The 16,483-nt window shown below is 33.5% G+C and overlaps 1 protein-coding gene across 2 annotated transcripts; it reads left to right on the top strand.

The window, feature by feature from the left end:
- The first annotated feature begins 428 nt into the window (after positions 1-428).
- si:ch73-173h19.3 (uncharacterized protein LOC563864 homolog) lies at positions 429-15,073 on the top strand. 2 transcript variants are annotated; one of them, XM_051105281.1, is made up of 9 exons: positions 429-586; positions 1,554-1,646; positions 4,092-4,137; positions 4,316-4,588; positions 9,393-9,512; positions 9,788-9,907; positions 10,050-10,173; positions 10,268-10,460; positions 13,293-15,073. In XM_051105281.1, the coding sequence occupies exons 2-9, from the start codon at positions 1,560-1,562 to the stop codon at positions 13,452-13,454; spliced, it is 1,125 nt and encodes a 374-aa protein (XP_050961238.1). In that variant the 5' UTR covers positions 429-586; positions 1,554-1,559; the 3' UTR covers positions 13,455-15,073. The 2 variants fall into 2 exon arrangements, with proteins under 2 accessions (XP_050961238.1, XP_050961239.1); XM_051105282.1 differs by having other exon boundaries at positions 573-656.
- The last annotated feature ends 1,410 nt before the right edge of the window (positions 15,074-16,483 follow it).

Raw genomic sequence — 16,483 nt, 5'->3', positions numbered from 1 at the left:
AAGATCATATAATTATTGATTATTGGTAAAACATTCCTCTCCCCTTCAAAGACACTATACCTTTTTATTATTAATTTTATTTTTACTGAAAATAATCAGATGTCTTAGAGGTTTTGTTTTGTACATTAAATTCTATATTTAATTTAATATTTTAATCGATTTGTATTTGTATGATAAATATAAATGATCATAGTATTTAAGATCGTAACATAATTCTTAATATAAATAAAAAAAATAATAATAATAAACCAACAATTATTTTATAAATTAAATCATATATTTTTGATAAATATAAAAGATTGTAATATTTAAGTTCTTGAGATCTTAATTACGGGTAGACTTCTTCCTCTTTGCTTCATCCGCCTATCCATCTGTATCAGCAAATGTGTTGTAGGTCTAAATGTTTAGCAGTAGGTGGAGCCACATTCACTGCCTTTATATTCCAGCAAGAATGTAGCAGTGAGAAAAAACATAATTTGAAAAGGCTTGAGAGAAAAACCTGCCTCTTATAAGAACATGATCGCAGGCACCTCATGTGTGAGAGACTCCAGTGTTCCTGCAGCTACAGTGGAATAAATCACACAGGGTAAGAGCCTCCACTCACTTCACACACATTCACCACTGTGGGGAAGAGGGGGACAATCCTGTTTGATAAGGTATCTTGTTTATGCAGTTTTGCCATTGCATTATAAATTCTATGCTCTGTTAATGATTTATACATCAGTTTGATTGATATCTACAGTACAGTAATGGTTTTTCTGAATGTGCAAGTCAGAAAGTGCAAGTTTTAGTGCTTCAACTCTGCTTTGTTTTACATATACATAAAGAATGAACTAGCTTGTTGTATTACATAAATATTCCACACTTCTGAATGACAATAGACTTCTGCGTCTACTTCTAGCATGATTACATGAATAGCAGGCTTTGTTGAACAGAAAACAACAATTTCAGCTGGAGGTGGCTGGAGGGCTTTGTCAGATAAATATGGTGTCTAAGTACTAGTTGGTACATGCCTTCGGTTGCACTACTTTTGAAATAGCCGTAATAAGCTTGTACAGTAGATTTACATGTTTTATTTGAACTGTTTCTTTCTGACACAGTCTGGGAGGTTCAGAACGAGCTTCCAGAAGAGAGATGTTCATCCTCAGGGGGGAAAAAAGCCATTAAATTTAATATTACAAGACTGAATTCGTCATGAACGTTTCCCACAGTGTTGAAATGAGATCTGCTCTTGGTCTCAGATATGCTAGATATGGTAATTTGCACAAGGACAATGTGATACTTTTTAAAATGTGCCATGGCTTAATTGCTTTTATAAACTGGGTGAACGGGCACAGTTTGGACACTGTTGTTTTGTGCTGCAATGTGTCGGACTCTGCCAAGTGTCTGCAGAACTAAGCCAGGGTCAACAGCGGTTTTATTCAAACCAAACAATGCGATCCTTGCAACGCGGAGCAAGTGTAATTGGGGTTTAGGTGCAAATGGTGCAAATGCACGTGAAGGCGAAGTGATGATTTGTGAAAGTGCGAACGTCTGTTTTCTCTGGGCTGCAGGTCACGATGTTGGGGATCTGCTTGTGTTTGAGTGTCGCCGTCCACCTCGCCGTATCTCAGGAAGCCGATGCTCATGAGCCTGTCATATACACGGCAAGTAGAGCACAACACATCACACATCACAGTCGCTTATGGGTACCGCTTTGAGTTGTGTTGGGTTTATGCATGTTTTTATTGATAATTGATATTGTTAGGTTATAGATAGATGGATAGATGTTATTAGATCATAGATAGATAGATAAATAGATAGATATTGTATTGTTAGGTTATAGATGATAAATAGATAGATAGATAGATGATAGATAGATAGATAGATAGATAGATAGATAGATATTGTATTCTTAGGTTATAGATACATGATAGATAGATATTGTATTGTTAGGTTATAGATGATAAATAGATAGATAGATAGATAGATAGATAGATAGATAGATAGATAGATAGATAGATATTGTATTCTTAGGTTATAGATAGATGATAGATAGATATTGTATTGTTAGGTTATAGATAGATAGATAGATAGATGTTATTAGATTATAGGTAGATAGACAGACAGACAGACAGACAGACAGACAGATAGATAGATAGATAGATATAGATATTGTTAGATTTTAAATAGATAGATAAATAGATAGATATTGTTAGATTATAGATAGATAGATATTGTGTTGTTAGGTGAGATAGATAGATAGATAGATAGATAGATAGATAGATAGATAGATAGATAGATAGATAGATAGATAAATATATATATAGATAGATAGATAGATAGACAGATATTGTATTGTTAGGTTATAGATAGATAGATAGATAGATAGATAGATATTGTATTGTTAGGTTATAGATATATATATATATATATATATATATATAGATAGATAGATAGATAGATAGATAGATAGATAGATATTGTATTGTTAGGTTATAAATAGATAGATAGATAGATAGATAGATAGATAGATAGATAGATAGATATTGCATTGTCAGGTTATAGATAGATAGATAGACAGATAGATAGATAGATAGATAGATAGATAGATAGATAGATAGATAGATAGATAGATAGATAGATAGATAGATAGATAGATAGATAGATAGATAGACAGATATTGTATTGTTAGGTTATAGATAGATAGATAGATAGATAGATAGATAGATATTTTATTGTTAGGTTATAGATAGATAGATACATAGATAGATATATAGATAGATAGATAGATAGATAGATAGATAGATAGATAGATAGATAGATAGATATTGTATTGTTAGGTTATAAATAGATAGATAGATGATAGATAGATAGGTAGATAGATAGATAGATATTGTATTGTCATGTTATAGATAGATAGACAGATAGATAGATAGATAGATAGATAGATAGATAGATAGATGTTATTAGATTATAGGTAGATAGACAGATAGATAAATTTTAGAAAGATAGATAGATAGATAGATAGATAGATAGATAGATAGATATTGTTAGATTATAGATAGATAGATAGATATTGTGTTGTTAGGTGAGATAGATAGATAGATAGATAGATAGATATAAAGATAGATAGATATTGTATTGTTAGGTTATAGATAGATAAATAGATAGATAGATAGATAGATAGATAGATAGATAGATAGATAGATAGATATTGTATTGTTAGGTTATAGATAGATAAATAGATAGATAGATATTGTATTGTTAGGTTATAGATAGATAGATGTTATTAGATTATAGGTAGACAGACAGACAGACAGACAGATAGATAGATAGATAGATAGATAGATAGATAGATAGATAGATAGATAGATAGATAGATAGATATTGTATTGTTAGGTTATAGATGATAGATAGATAGATAAAAGAGAGATAGATATAGATATAGATATTGTTAGATTTTAAATAGATAGATAGATAGATATTGTTAGATTATAGATAGATAGATAGATAGATAGACAGATAGATATATAGATAGACAGATAGATAGTGTATTGTTAGGTTATAGATAGATAGATAGATAGATAGATATTGTTAGATTATAGATAGATAGATAGATAGATAGATAGATAGATAGATAGATAGATATTGTATTGTTAGGTTATAGATAGATGATAGATGGATAGATAGATATTGTATTGTTAGGTTATAGATGGATAGATGTTATTAGATTATAGGTAGATAGACAGATAGACAGACAGACAGACAGACAGATAGACAGATAGATATTGTTAGATTTTAGAAAGATAGATAGATATAGATATTGTTAGATTTTAAATAGATAGATAGATAGATAGATAGATAGATATTGTTAGATTATAGATAGATAGATAGATATTGTGTTGTTAGATAGATAGATAGATAGATAGATAGATAGATAGATAGATAGATAGATAGAGTTCCACGGCCTGTACTTTTGAACATGAATACATAGATGGATAATAGCTGACTAGACAGATAGATTCTTGCTAACTCTAAAATCTTTTGTCTACGTTCCATTTTTTTAATTCTATATTTATGTTTTCTTGCTTTTGACTTTTTTTTTGCAGTGCACTGAAGGTTATGAATTTGACTATGAAAAACAAAGCTGTAAAGGTAACAGCTCTTCTCCTCTCATATTGGTGTCTTGATAGCTTAAGCATTAGCACTACACCAGTAGAGCAGCCATGCTGATTTACTGCTCAGTGTATGCAGCATTAGCATACTGCATAGATAGATATTCATGGAAAAATGTAGTTTTTGAAGATAACTACTTTTGTGTCTTTCCTCACAGATATAGATGAGTGCAAGACAGTGCAGGAAGCCTGCAAAGGGGGAATGAAATGTGTCAACCATTTTGGTGGCTACCTCTGCCTTCCTCACAATGCTCGGATAATCATCAGTAACGGCGAGGAAGAGCCGACTACTGCCCCCCCAGTGGGAAGAGGTGAAGTTCAGCCTGTAGCCCCCGTCTCCAGGAGTGAATACTCAAGAGTCATTCATGGCTCGTCACATACACTGCAGTGTAGTGTGGGTTTCATGCTGGACGCTCAGAACTACTGCAGAGGTGAGCAATAGCTGTCCCATTCCCTGCTGGATTAGACTCAGAATTGCGAGATATAAGCTCAGCATTGCGAGGTATAAACTCAGAATCACAAGAAATAAGCTATGAATTGAGAGATATAAACTCGCAATCAAAAGATATAAACTCAGAATTGTGAGATATGAACTCAGAATTGCAAATATTAAAGAATCGCGAGATGTAAGATCAGAATTGTGAGATATAAGCTCAGAAATGCAAGAAATAAACTCAGAATTGCAAGATATAAGCCTGGAATTGTGAGATATAAACTCGGAATAGTGAGATATGAACTCAGAATCATGAGATATAAGCTCGGAATCGCAAAATATAAACTCAGAATCACAAGATATAAACTCGGAATTATGAGATATAAACTCGGAATCACAAGATATCAGCCCAGAATCGCAAGATTTATGCTCAGAATCACAATATAAATTCGGAATTGTGAGATATAAGCTCGGAATCGCGAGATGTAAGCTCAGAATTGTGAGATATAAGCTCAGAATTGTGAGATATAAGCTTGGAATCATGAGATATAAGCTCGGAATTGTGAGATATAAACTCGGAATTATGAGATATAAACTCGGAATCGTGAGATATAAGCTCAGAATCCCAAGATATAAACTCAGAATCCCAATATATAAACTCAGAATCGTGAGATGTAACCTCAGAATAGCAGGAATCATGAGATATAAGCTCAGAATCGAGACATATATACTGTGAGATATAAACTCGTTATCACAAGATATAACTTGATATAACTTGTTATTAAGCTTTATATCCCATAGCTTTTTAGCCTATAGCTTTTAGGCTTCCAGCATCTGAAATATTAGCCATATAAATGTAGTTTGTAAAATATTCATTTTGTCAACATACACAGTTAATTCTAAGAGGCCATATCTGAAATACTCAACGGAAGATGATCTCTATGTGCAGAATGTGTTAGCAAGCTGACTGCCCTGACCTCTTGGGAAGTTATTATGTCATTCTTTGGGAAGTCACTGTGTCTGTTCAGAGGATGCAGTGCCAGAAATCTGCTTCCTCTAGGTCTGTCTTTTTCTATCTGGTGGATAAAACAATTTTTGTGTGTGTGCTAAAGGTGCTAATTCTTTCCCAACTTGATAGAGGTTTCAGTCATGTTGCAGCACGCACAAACTCGGTGCTAGAAGCAAACAATTTAGATTGCATAAACCATTCATGATGAGACTGAAAGACATGAATTGCAAAGACATGCCAACTTAACATGTCATCCAAAAAGAATAATATATTTGTTTCCCAATCTTAAATCATTTTATTAGATACTATGAGCAGTTGTTTGCACTGATTCTGTTTACTGTAATGCTTGATAACTGATTCCACCCCTGCTGAATGGCTGTCTATTTTACTGCTAGTCAAAGTTTGTTTTTACTGGTTAGCATTGGTTTGGTTGTGGTCTTGCTGTTGGATCATATGGTTTAGGACTAAAATGCAGCAGTAGCAACTTTTATACCACTTTCAAAAAAAGTTTAAAATGTCATCTGGTATAACTGTCAAAAGTCATTATATTCACATAAAATGTTTTGAATACATTTTTCAAAGTGAAAAGTATTTTTACATGAATTATTCATAAATACTTAATTCTTAAATTTCATTGTGTTTTTGTAGAGTTGCACCACATGACATTTAACAACTTGAATTAATCTTGCACTGTCAGATTTTCCGATATTTTAAATGACATTTTCTAAAGTTATTATTATTGTACGTACCAGTTGTTTGTTGAACTACAACATATATATATATATATATATATATATATATATATATATATATATTTTTTTTTTTTCTAAGAATATATATATATATATATATATATATATATATATATAGTTTGTGTATATATATATATATATATATATATATATATATATGCATTTTTGGAAAGTTGCACCGCATGACATTTAACAATCAGAACTAACATTGCCTTGTCAGATTTTCCAATATTTTAAAATTCTTACTAATACTTGTCCTCACTTACAATTTTATGTTTTAATTTTTCTGCATGTGCTTGTTGGTCACACCACATGACTTTAATTTAATGCCATTTTTGTTCATTTTCTTCTAAGAAATAATCAAAAGGAAAAACGAATTAATTGAAACAGACTACTTAATAAGGGTTTTTCACTAATTAAATTTAATGCAACTAACAATAATGCAAATATTATATATATATATATTTTTTTTTTTGCATTTTAATAGGGTTTTTCAAATGCAGTATTATCATTCATTAAATTTTGTCACATTTTGGGGAAGATGCACCGCATGACATTTAACAACCTGAACTAACCTTGCCTTGTCTGATTTTCTGATATTTTAAAATACCTACTCATACCTGTCCTCTCTTATATAATTTCCTATTTTTTTTTCTCTCCATGTGTTTGTTGGTCGCACCACAAGACTTTTATTCAACAGCAAAACTTCCAAAACTATAGCAGTTTTGTTCATTTTTTCTAAGAAATATAAAAAAAAAAAAAAAAAAAAAAAAAAAAAAAAATATATATATATATATATATATACACACACATATTTTTATTACTTATAACAGAATAACAAATAAGGTTTTTTTTTTACTAACTAAATTTAAATGCAACTAAGAGTAATATCATGAATTTTGTTGCACCACATGAAATTTAACAACCTTAAACATCCGTACCTTATTAGATTTTCTGATATTTTAAAATACTTGCTGATAGTTGTTTTCTCTTATATAATTTCCTATTTTATTTTTTTTTTTCTGCATGTGCTTGTTGGATGCACCACATGACTTTCATTCGACGGCAAAACTTTTCAAAATGAAAGCAGTTTTGTTTTTGTTTTTTTTCTAAGAAATAAACAATTGGAAAAAAATAATTAATTCATTGAAACTGACTACTTAATAGGGTTTTTCAAAAGCAACTAACAGTATTATAATTAATTAAATTTTGTCACATTTTCGGGAAGCTGCACCACATGAAATTTAACAATCTGAACTAACCTTGTCTAGCCTTGTCAGATTTTCGGATATTTTAAAATACTTACTGATACTTGTCTTCTCTTATTTAATTTGATTTTATGATTTTTTTTTTCTGCATGTGCTTGTTGGTCACACTACAATGGCAAACGTTTTCAAAACTGAAGCAGTTTCTCTCTCTCTTTTTTTTTTTTTTTTTTACCTAAGAAATAAGCAAAAGGGGAAAACCTACATTTGATGCAACTTACAGTGACATCATGAATTGTATTACATTTTTGGGAAGTTGCACCACATGACATTTAACAACCTGAACCTTGTCAAAAAAAAAAAAAAAAAAAGTAAAAATACTTATTGACCTTGTCCTCTCCTTGACTGAATATGCATGTTGGTTCCACCACATGACTTTTCTGGCAGACAACATTTCTTCAAATACATATATATATATATATATATATATATAAAACCTAAGAAATAAATACATTAATGAATTTAATTTAATATAATAATAAAGTAAAATATTATTATTATTATTATTATTATTATCAACATTTAATATAATGTAATAATAAATTAATATATTAATAATTTTATATTAATAATTTATTTTATCAATTTCATGCATATATTATTACTTATTACATACATATTATTATTACCTAATGAGTAGTAGTTTTTTGTTTGTTTGTTTTTTGACGAGCTTTGTCTCTTGACAGACTTTGTCTCCAGGCTAGTGTGTAGTGCAAACCACTCTATTAAAATGGACAATTTCAGCCATTGTTGTGTGCAGTATTCTTACATTCAGTAAATGAACTGTTGGTCGATTCGCACACATGCTTTCGGAGACTAATCCTGGGTCAAATGGCCCTTCATCCACTATGCTTTCTGTTATCAAACAGCTACTAGAGTTTATGTGGTTTTGTTTAAGGAAGTATGGGTCAGGACATGCATCTCTCAGCCCTTTAAAATGAGTCAACAATTAGCTCGGGCCTCTTCCCGCAAAAGAGAGTCAGCCTTCTGCAGTGTTTACATATTTTTGGCCAGTCTCTTTCAGAAGCGCCTTGGCAGTGATTCCTCTGGAATCTTACACCGGTTTGCTGGAATCAAATCACCGTCATGTGGGTGATCACAGACTCCAGGTGTGTCTCTTTCAAAGACGTGGGCAAGAAGACAGCACGTTTTTCGTCTGAACTCTCGCCCGCAATATCTCGGCTCATTTTTTCCGGCCAGTTTGGCTATCAGCAACGCTGAACCCCCTGAAAGGGCCCAAACGCTGGTCGGCAAAGCTTTGGAAACACTCGGCAAGAGGCCTCCCGGGGGTCTTCGGATCTGTGCGTTGACATTATTCTCCCATTAATGCCTCAAATAGGTCAGTTAGGAGCCAAGGAAGAATCTGCCTTGTTTGGACGAGGCCGTTTTGCACTCACACGTGTTGCACATCCAATAGTCTGTATATGAATCACAGAAAACTGGCCTATTCTTAGGCCTTTGTATATAGTTACTTGACCAAACCTGGCAGATAAGCGCAGACCACCCACGATGGCCCTCACAGCTTGAAAGGACACTTTCTGTGCTCCAGAACGAAGCTGGAAACCTCGCCAGACATACCAAAGAATGATTAGGAGTGCAGAAAAGATGTGTGTTTTGGATTATACTACCTGTTGTTTTAAATAAGTGCCGTTATTAGTGTTACATTCTGAGGGACTGGCAATTGGCAGTGGCCAGTTATTTTGTTTATTACTCATGAACTCTCATTTTTAATTTCATCATCTATCATTTATGTTCAATTGTGTGTGTTGTTTACAGATGTGAATGAGTGTCTAACCGCAAACCCCTGTCAACATCAGTGCTACAATCTGATTGGCTCTTTCATCTGCCAATGTGAAGTCGGATATGAACTGGCTTCAGACTCAGTCTCTTGCCAAGGTTGTTGTTTTCTTTTTACACTTTGTTAATAAAGTGCATAATATAATTTAAATATTCCTGGATATTATAGGTGTTATGATAATGAAAATTAATGTAGGCGACTATTGATATACATGTTGATATGTTTCAGTTGATACTGTTTTTGGTTGTCTTATGTTAATACGGTGTAGTGTTAGTCTGTGGTAATCAAGATTTGGTCCACAGACATTAAATTAACAGTAACTGCAGTAATATTAAGTCATTCTGTGAGATTCATCCTCATTCGTATTTTCCAGATATCAATGAGTGTGAATTCTCAAGCTACATCTGCCAGTTCCAGTGTGTGAATCAGCCTGGCGGATACCAGTGTGTGTGTCCTGACGGATACCAGCTCCAAGGGACGCGGATGTGCCAAGGTACATTCCAGTTTCTTCCAGGCTCCTGAAGTGGCTTCTGAAGTTTCTCATTGTCGTTTTTCATTGTATGGTGTAACAGGCTGTTTCCTGTACACGTGGCAATAAACTCTTGAAGCTTGAATCTTTTCCACCCTGTTAACAGATATAAACGAGTGTGACACAGTGCACAACTGCAGGGAAGATGAAATGTGTTGGAATTACTACGGAGGATTCCGTTGCTATCCCAGAAATCCCTGCCGTGAGCCATACGTCAAAACAGGCGAAGGGTGCGTCCAGTCTCCTCATAAAATCATGCTCTGTGTTGCGATGTTATTTGATCCACAAATCTGTTTTACTAACTGTTTAACTGTCGATCAACAGACGCTGTAGGTGCCAGTCACCGAATGTTTGCAGAGGACTTCCGCCTGTCATTGTCTACAAGTACATGAGCATCTTTTCCGATCGCTCAGTGCCTGCGGATATCTTCCAGATTCAAGCTACCAGTGTCTACCCCAATATGGTAAACACCTTCACCATCAAATCTGGCAATGAGGGAGGAGAATTCTACCTGAGGGTAAGATTGGGCAAATCTATATTGGGAGTTGTTCTTGGGAAAAAATTACTTTAATATCATATTTTTCCAACTTAGGGCCAAATTACAATGACATTACTGTACGACAAAGATTTTGTTTCTTGTAATAGTTACACTTAATCCTAAATCTGTGATTATAGGCTTGCATTTAGTTATTTTTTAGCAGTGTTCGGTGTAATGCATTACTAAGTATTGAGTTACTGTAATTTAATTTCCCTTGAAAAGTAAAGTATGTTTAAAGTTTTTGTAATTTAATTATAGTTTCTTTTGATGTAGTTGCATGAAATACTACTTAGACTATAGAACAAATGTGTGTAAAACAATAGTGGGCAAAATATCCAAATTTAATATTTAATGTTAAAATGTATGTTTTAATGTAACCTTCTTTCTTTTAATACAAGAATAATTTGTGCAATTGTGTAGTATTTATGTAAAAGAATTAAAAGAGCAGTTTCATGTCTATCCTTGAATTGTTCAACTTGTCGAGGTTGGTGTGGGATTTAGAAAGTAATGCAATACTTTGGATTTTGGAAGTAAACACAGCAGCTTGCTTGAAATCTAGACATATTACTTTCAACAGAGCCTTTAATAAATAAATAGCACATTATACAGTAGTCAGCATTTGAAGTGAATCAAAACCTTTCATCAAAGTTGTCCTAAAACCAAAACAATACTTGTCTTAGGACAACTCTGATGAACTTTGAAAGATAACCCAATACATTTCTCTTCCAAAATTTGTGCCAACCCAAAGTGGTTTGTGGTTAAATGTTACAGGGTTGAAAATCAAAGCAAATAAATGTTCATGTGCTTTTTTGCCAAGTAAACTATTAGTATTATGTAAAGGATTATTCACTCATATTTTCCTGTAATAAACCAACTATTGAACTTGACAAATAACTGGTAATATTATGAAACCCAATATTTTTTTAATGATAGATACTTGCTTTTAAACTCTATTTAAACCCATGGCATTTCTCTACCAAAACAGGTTTTATGCCCTCCCTATTAGATTCAGAGTGTTTTGGGGTTGAATATTAGAGGACTGAAGAACCAAAAATGCCTAATAAACACCTCATCTAACAAATATCATTGCATTGCACCAGATTATTATTATTATAGATCTATTTGTATACTTTTTTTCAGTCTTAAACTTGTATATATATACATTCTTATACTTCTTGCCAAGAACAAGAATACTTCTTGTTTCTGTAACAGAGTTGAACTATTGAGAATGCTAATATAACTACAATGTAAACATAATGAAAAACTGACAAAGACTGTCATGTACAGTCTACTCACCTTTCAAAGAACTCATCACATTTCTCTTCTAAAACAGGTTTAGCTTCAACCCTGTTACATCTAAAATGTATGGAGTTAAATGTTACTGCATTGTAGATTAGTGCACAAAATCTAATTGTTTACATATTTTGAACAACTTAGCTTGACAATATATACATAATAAAAACTGATGCAGACTTTAAGAGAAACTCACCTATGTTTGAACCAGTGATATTTCTGTTTTCAAAACAAGTTTAAGCCTCAACCCTGTTACATTTAAAAGACCTAGAGTTGAAGATCAGTGCAAAAATGTCTTGTAACTTCCTTAGCTGGCACAGCACAGCACCAGATTATTTAGAGTCAGTATTCTTCTGATTTCTGCCAAGGAAAATAAGTATCTGTAAAAGAGTGATCACTGTTATTTTCCTATAACAGAGTTGAACAATTGAGCATGACAGTATAACTGTAAACAATAAAAACTGCAGAGACAGTAAGAGAAACTTACTTGTGTTTGAACCCATGACAATCTTTTTCCAAGATTAGTTTAGTGTCAACCCTGTTACATTTAAAATATCTAGGGTTGAAGATCAGTGCAAAAATGTGTTGCAGCTTCCTTAGCTGGCACAGCACAACATCAGATTATTTACAGTCACTATTCTTCTGCTTTCTGCCAAGAAAAATACCGATCACTATTATTTTCCCATAACAGAGTTGAACAATTGAGCATGACAATATAACTGTAAACAATAAAAACTGTAGAGACTGTAAGAGATACTCTTGTTTGAACCTATGACATTCATTTTCCAAAACAAGTTTAACGTCAACCTTGTTGCATTTAAAATATTTAGGGTTGAGGATCAGTGCAAAAATGTATTGTAACTTCCTTAGCTGGCACAGCACAACACCAGATTATTTGCAGTCAGTATTCTTCTGCTTTCTGCCAAGAGAAAAAGAGTGATCACTATTGTTTTCCCATAACAGAGTTGAACAACTGAGCATGACAATATAACTGTAAACAATAAAAACTGTAGAGACTGTAAGAGATACTTACTCATGTTTGAACCCATGACATTTCTTTTTCCTGGCACAGCACAACACCAGATTATTTAGAGACAGTATTCTTCTGCTTTCTGCCAGGGAAATATTTTTCTGTAAAAGAGTGATCACTATTATTTTCCCGTAACGGACCTGAACAACTGAGCATGACAATATAACTGTAAACATTAAAAACTGTTGAGACTGTAAGAGATACTTACTTGTGTTTGAACCCATGACATTCCTTTTCCAAAATAGGTTTAGTGTCAACCCTGCTACATTTAAAATGTTTTAAGTTGTTACAGGGTTGAAGATCAGTGAAAAAATGTTTATTTATCAGTCGTCATTTTTTACTAGATTACTTACAGTCATCATTGCTCACATTATTTTCCCATAACAGAGTTGAAATATTTACCTGTAAACATAATGAAATACATCTAAAGAATGGATCACCGTGATTTAAGTCTCTCCGCTGATTGGCTTTTTTCTTTGTCTTTACAGCGCTCTAGTAATGTAAGTGCCATGTTGGTGATGACCAAACCTCTGACTGGACCTAGAGAACATGTTGTGGACCTGGAGATGGTCACCCAGAGTAATGTCTTGAGCTACCGTTCCAGCTCACTGCTGAGACTCACCATTATTGTGGGTCCATACCCTTTCTAAATCATTCAGATCGACCGAATAAGCACCTTGGTTTTATGTTTGTACTGCAGCTTACTATGTTTAAAATGTTCAACACAGCATGGCTACCTGGTTGTGATCCAGATCAGTGGTTCTTAACTGGTTGATCGAGATCCAAAAATGTGCCAATTCTCAATCAATAGATATAATTTTTTGAATTTAAGGTTTTATACGAGTTTGTATGATGAATCATTTGTATGATACATTTTGATACTATGTTGGATCGCCATTTAAAGTCCATTGCAAAATGTAGATCTTGAAACAAAATCGGCTGAGAACCACTGGTCTAGATAGTTGCATTCACTGGGTTTCAAACAGGAATTGGTTTATTAATCATAAAAAGTAAGTTGTCTGGATTACTGAAGTTTTCAAATAACTTCTACTTTGGAAAATGAAAGACAAGGTCAGAGAGGGTGACATGAAGACCAAGAAATATCTGAAAAACAACACAGCTGGATACCAGAAAGAAACACAGTCACTCAAGTTTCATTCTGAAAAGCACTTGGTAGCAAGAGGTTTGTACAATTCTGCTGCATGTCAGTCTTTTAAATGGATAGTTCATCCAACAAGTGAGTTTATTATTATTTACCAATCTTATGTTGTTGTAAACTCATATAACTTTCTTTCTATAAAACACATAAGGTGAAGTTTAACAGAATGTCCTTTTGCTCCAAAAAAAGCTCCAAATGACAAAGCTACATAAAAAAAAAAATAAATAAAAAAAAAAAGTCCATATGACTCTACAGCTATATTGGGAATATTCCCAATAGGCCAAAAATCTTTTCACTGAAAATATTCCCTTTCATCACAGCGCTTGAATCTTTCACACTTCTTCAAATTGGTGTAGCAGTTGGTTACGACTAATTCAATGACCACTACCCAAACATTTTGCTCTGTTAGAAACCAATTACGAAGAACGCACTTTTGCGAGAAGTGGAATGGGAAAAATGCAAAGTCGTCTTTTCACTTGTCACAGTGCACAAGACCAATGGTCATAAACGTTTAGCGCATGTTTAAAGAGAAAACCAATGAAAAATTAGCACACTGGAATGCAAAAAGTGTTCTGTATTTTTGTTCTCATTCACTCTATGGAAAAGTGCAGCGTGAACATTCTGCTAAACTTTTCCTTTCGTCTTCCTCATAAGAAAGTAAGCCATATGAGTTTGGAACGACAAGAGGATGAGTAAATGATGACAGAGTTTTCCTTTTTTAGAACAAACAAACCTTTTAATCTGTCAACAAATCAAAGCTTTATATTTCTCGTACATGGATTGTGTAGAAACAGAATGTAATTATCAAAAAGTGCTTATAGATTCTTTACTAGATTTTACTTCTTAGCAGGGGAAAAGTGTTTTATAGGTGGAACATGTGGATAAAGCAAACAGAACCGCACAGAGTTAGGTGGAACAGTTTGTGGCGTAATCTAATGGCATCCTTAGCTAATGGAAATCTCTGAATGCGTCCTCCGCCTTGCAAATACTGCAGAAATGACCTCCTATCCTATGAGAATAAGGCAATAATGTTTTGGAAACAGAAGTGATGTTTTCAGGAAATTGCTGGCAAGGGTTTTGGGTCGCATAAGCAATGGAACTCTTGCCTAACATGTCTGTATGGTTGCCAGAGCAGCGTTTGATCTTCTGCAGTGTTTCGTGTCGATGGTCTGTGACAAACACTGTTACTTAAACCGTTGCGTCACACCCGGCGCCCCCAGAGACGTGGCCGTGGGTGAGGCCGGAATGGTTCGTGCACCACCACGTTGTATGAAATTTATTTGGCAAGCGATCTGAGATCGTTGGCTGCTCTGAGATCTGACTTAGTACTTTAATGCAATGCTTGCAAATCAATCTGTATGTTGTCATTATCTGTTTTCTTATGATCAAACAATTTGTAAACGCTCCCTGTTTTCCTCTTATTGAGATCATTTTTGCTCATATCTAAATTGATGTCTTCGTATTTGTTTAACAAACTAAAATTAATTGGATTTGCACCTTCATTAAGAAATTTTCTGTATTTTCAGTCAAGTTGCACTTTTTTTTTTTTACTCATTCATAGCCTTTGTGCCATTTATTCTGCTGTAAAGTTTTTGGAAATAAAAAATGAATACAGTAACAACAGTGTCATTTTCATTTGCTCGCAACCAGATAAGAAGCGTGTTTGAAAATGCTCATGTTCAAAAATCAAATCTTTTGCTTGTATTGCATAACATGCATGGGTCAGTTTGGTATATTCCTGGAACAGTTTATGGGGACCACCAAGATTCATCTGCAGTTATTACCTCCCGCGGTTGCAGATGGGAATTTGTAACTATGTGATGTTGTCATGACAATAGTTGGACAGTTCCTGTAAGGATATTTACACGCTAACCGCCTAGTCATTTACAGAAAGCACGCAAGTCGTACATGAAACTGCATGGTTTTGCTTTGTTTTCGATGTAAGACTACACATGCTATTGTTTTATTTTTAAATATAAGAAATAATGGGCTGTAAACTAAATGTAGGTGTAAAAATCTGGAAAAGAAAATGGCAAAATTCAGAATGTAAAGACTTGTGCTTACTGACAAATTTATTAGTCCATAATGTGAATATATTCATGAGGTTTGGTGGGTTAAAACCCAAAACTTTTAGGACACTGCCTTGATATTTGAGCACTACTTTACTACTACTGGTGTAAATGTTTGTATTCTCTGCAAAAACTTCAAAATATTGAATGTAAGGGTAACATTACAACTGTTTGTTGCAATAGACTGTCTATTATAGAAGTAATAGCACTTTTGTTTTTGTCAGAGCGAAACGTTGCTTGTACACGGTTTGAAATGGAAAACGGATTAAATGGGTGAATGTATTTTTGTATTTCTAAGTACATAAGATGCATGAGACGCCAAAAGATCGAGTTTAGTGTAACTTTAAAGCAATACTTAAGGTAACAGCCTCATCTGCTGGTTACCCGGAGTATCGCCTCATTTCCACAACTCTCAAAGAGCTCGAATTTATCTCAGTTTATACTAAAACTA

The sequence above is a fragment of the Labeo rohita genome, unplaced genomic scaffold (genome assembly GCF_022985175.1).
Source record: "Labeo rohita strain BAU-BD-2019 unplaced genomic scaffold, IGBB_LRoh.1.0 scaffold_95, whole genome shotgun sequence".
NCBI classification, from domain to species: Eukaryota; Metazoa; Chordata; class Actinopteri; order Cypriniformes; family Cyprinidae; genus Labeo; species Labeo rohita.
The sequence above is the reverse complement of the archived record's forward strand: the minus strand, read 5'-3'. Positions and strand labels throughout refer to the sequence as shown.

Excerpts from the sequence above, each read along its gene's own strand:
- si:ch73-173h19.3 (XM_051105281.1), top strand. The coding sequence starts at position 1,560 with ATGTTGGGGATCTGCTTGTGTTTGAGTGTCGCCGTCCACCTCGCCGTA. Across the intron at positions 4,589-9,392 it reads CGCTCAGAACTACTGCAGAG|ATGTGAATGAGTGTCTAACC; the intron begins GTGAGCAATAGC and ends TGTTGTTTACAG. Across the intron at positions 9,908-10,049 it reads AGGGACGCGGATGTGCCAAG|ATATAAACGAGTGTGACACA; the intron begins GTACATTCCAGT and ends CCCTGTTAACAG.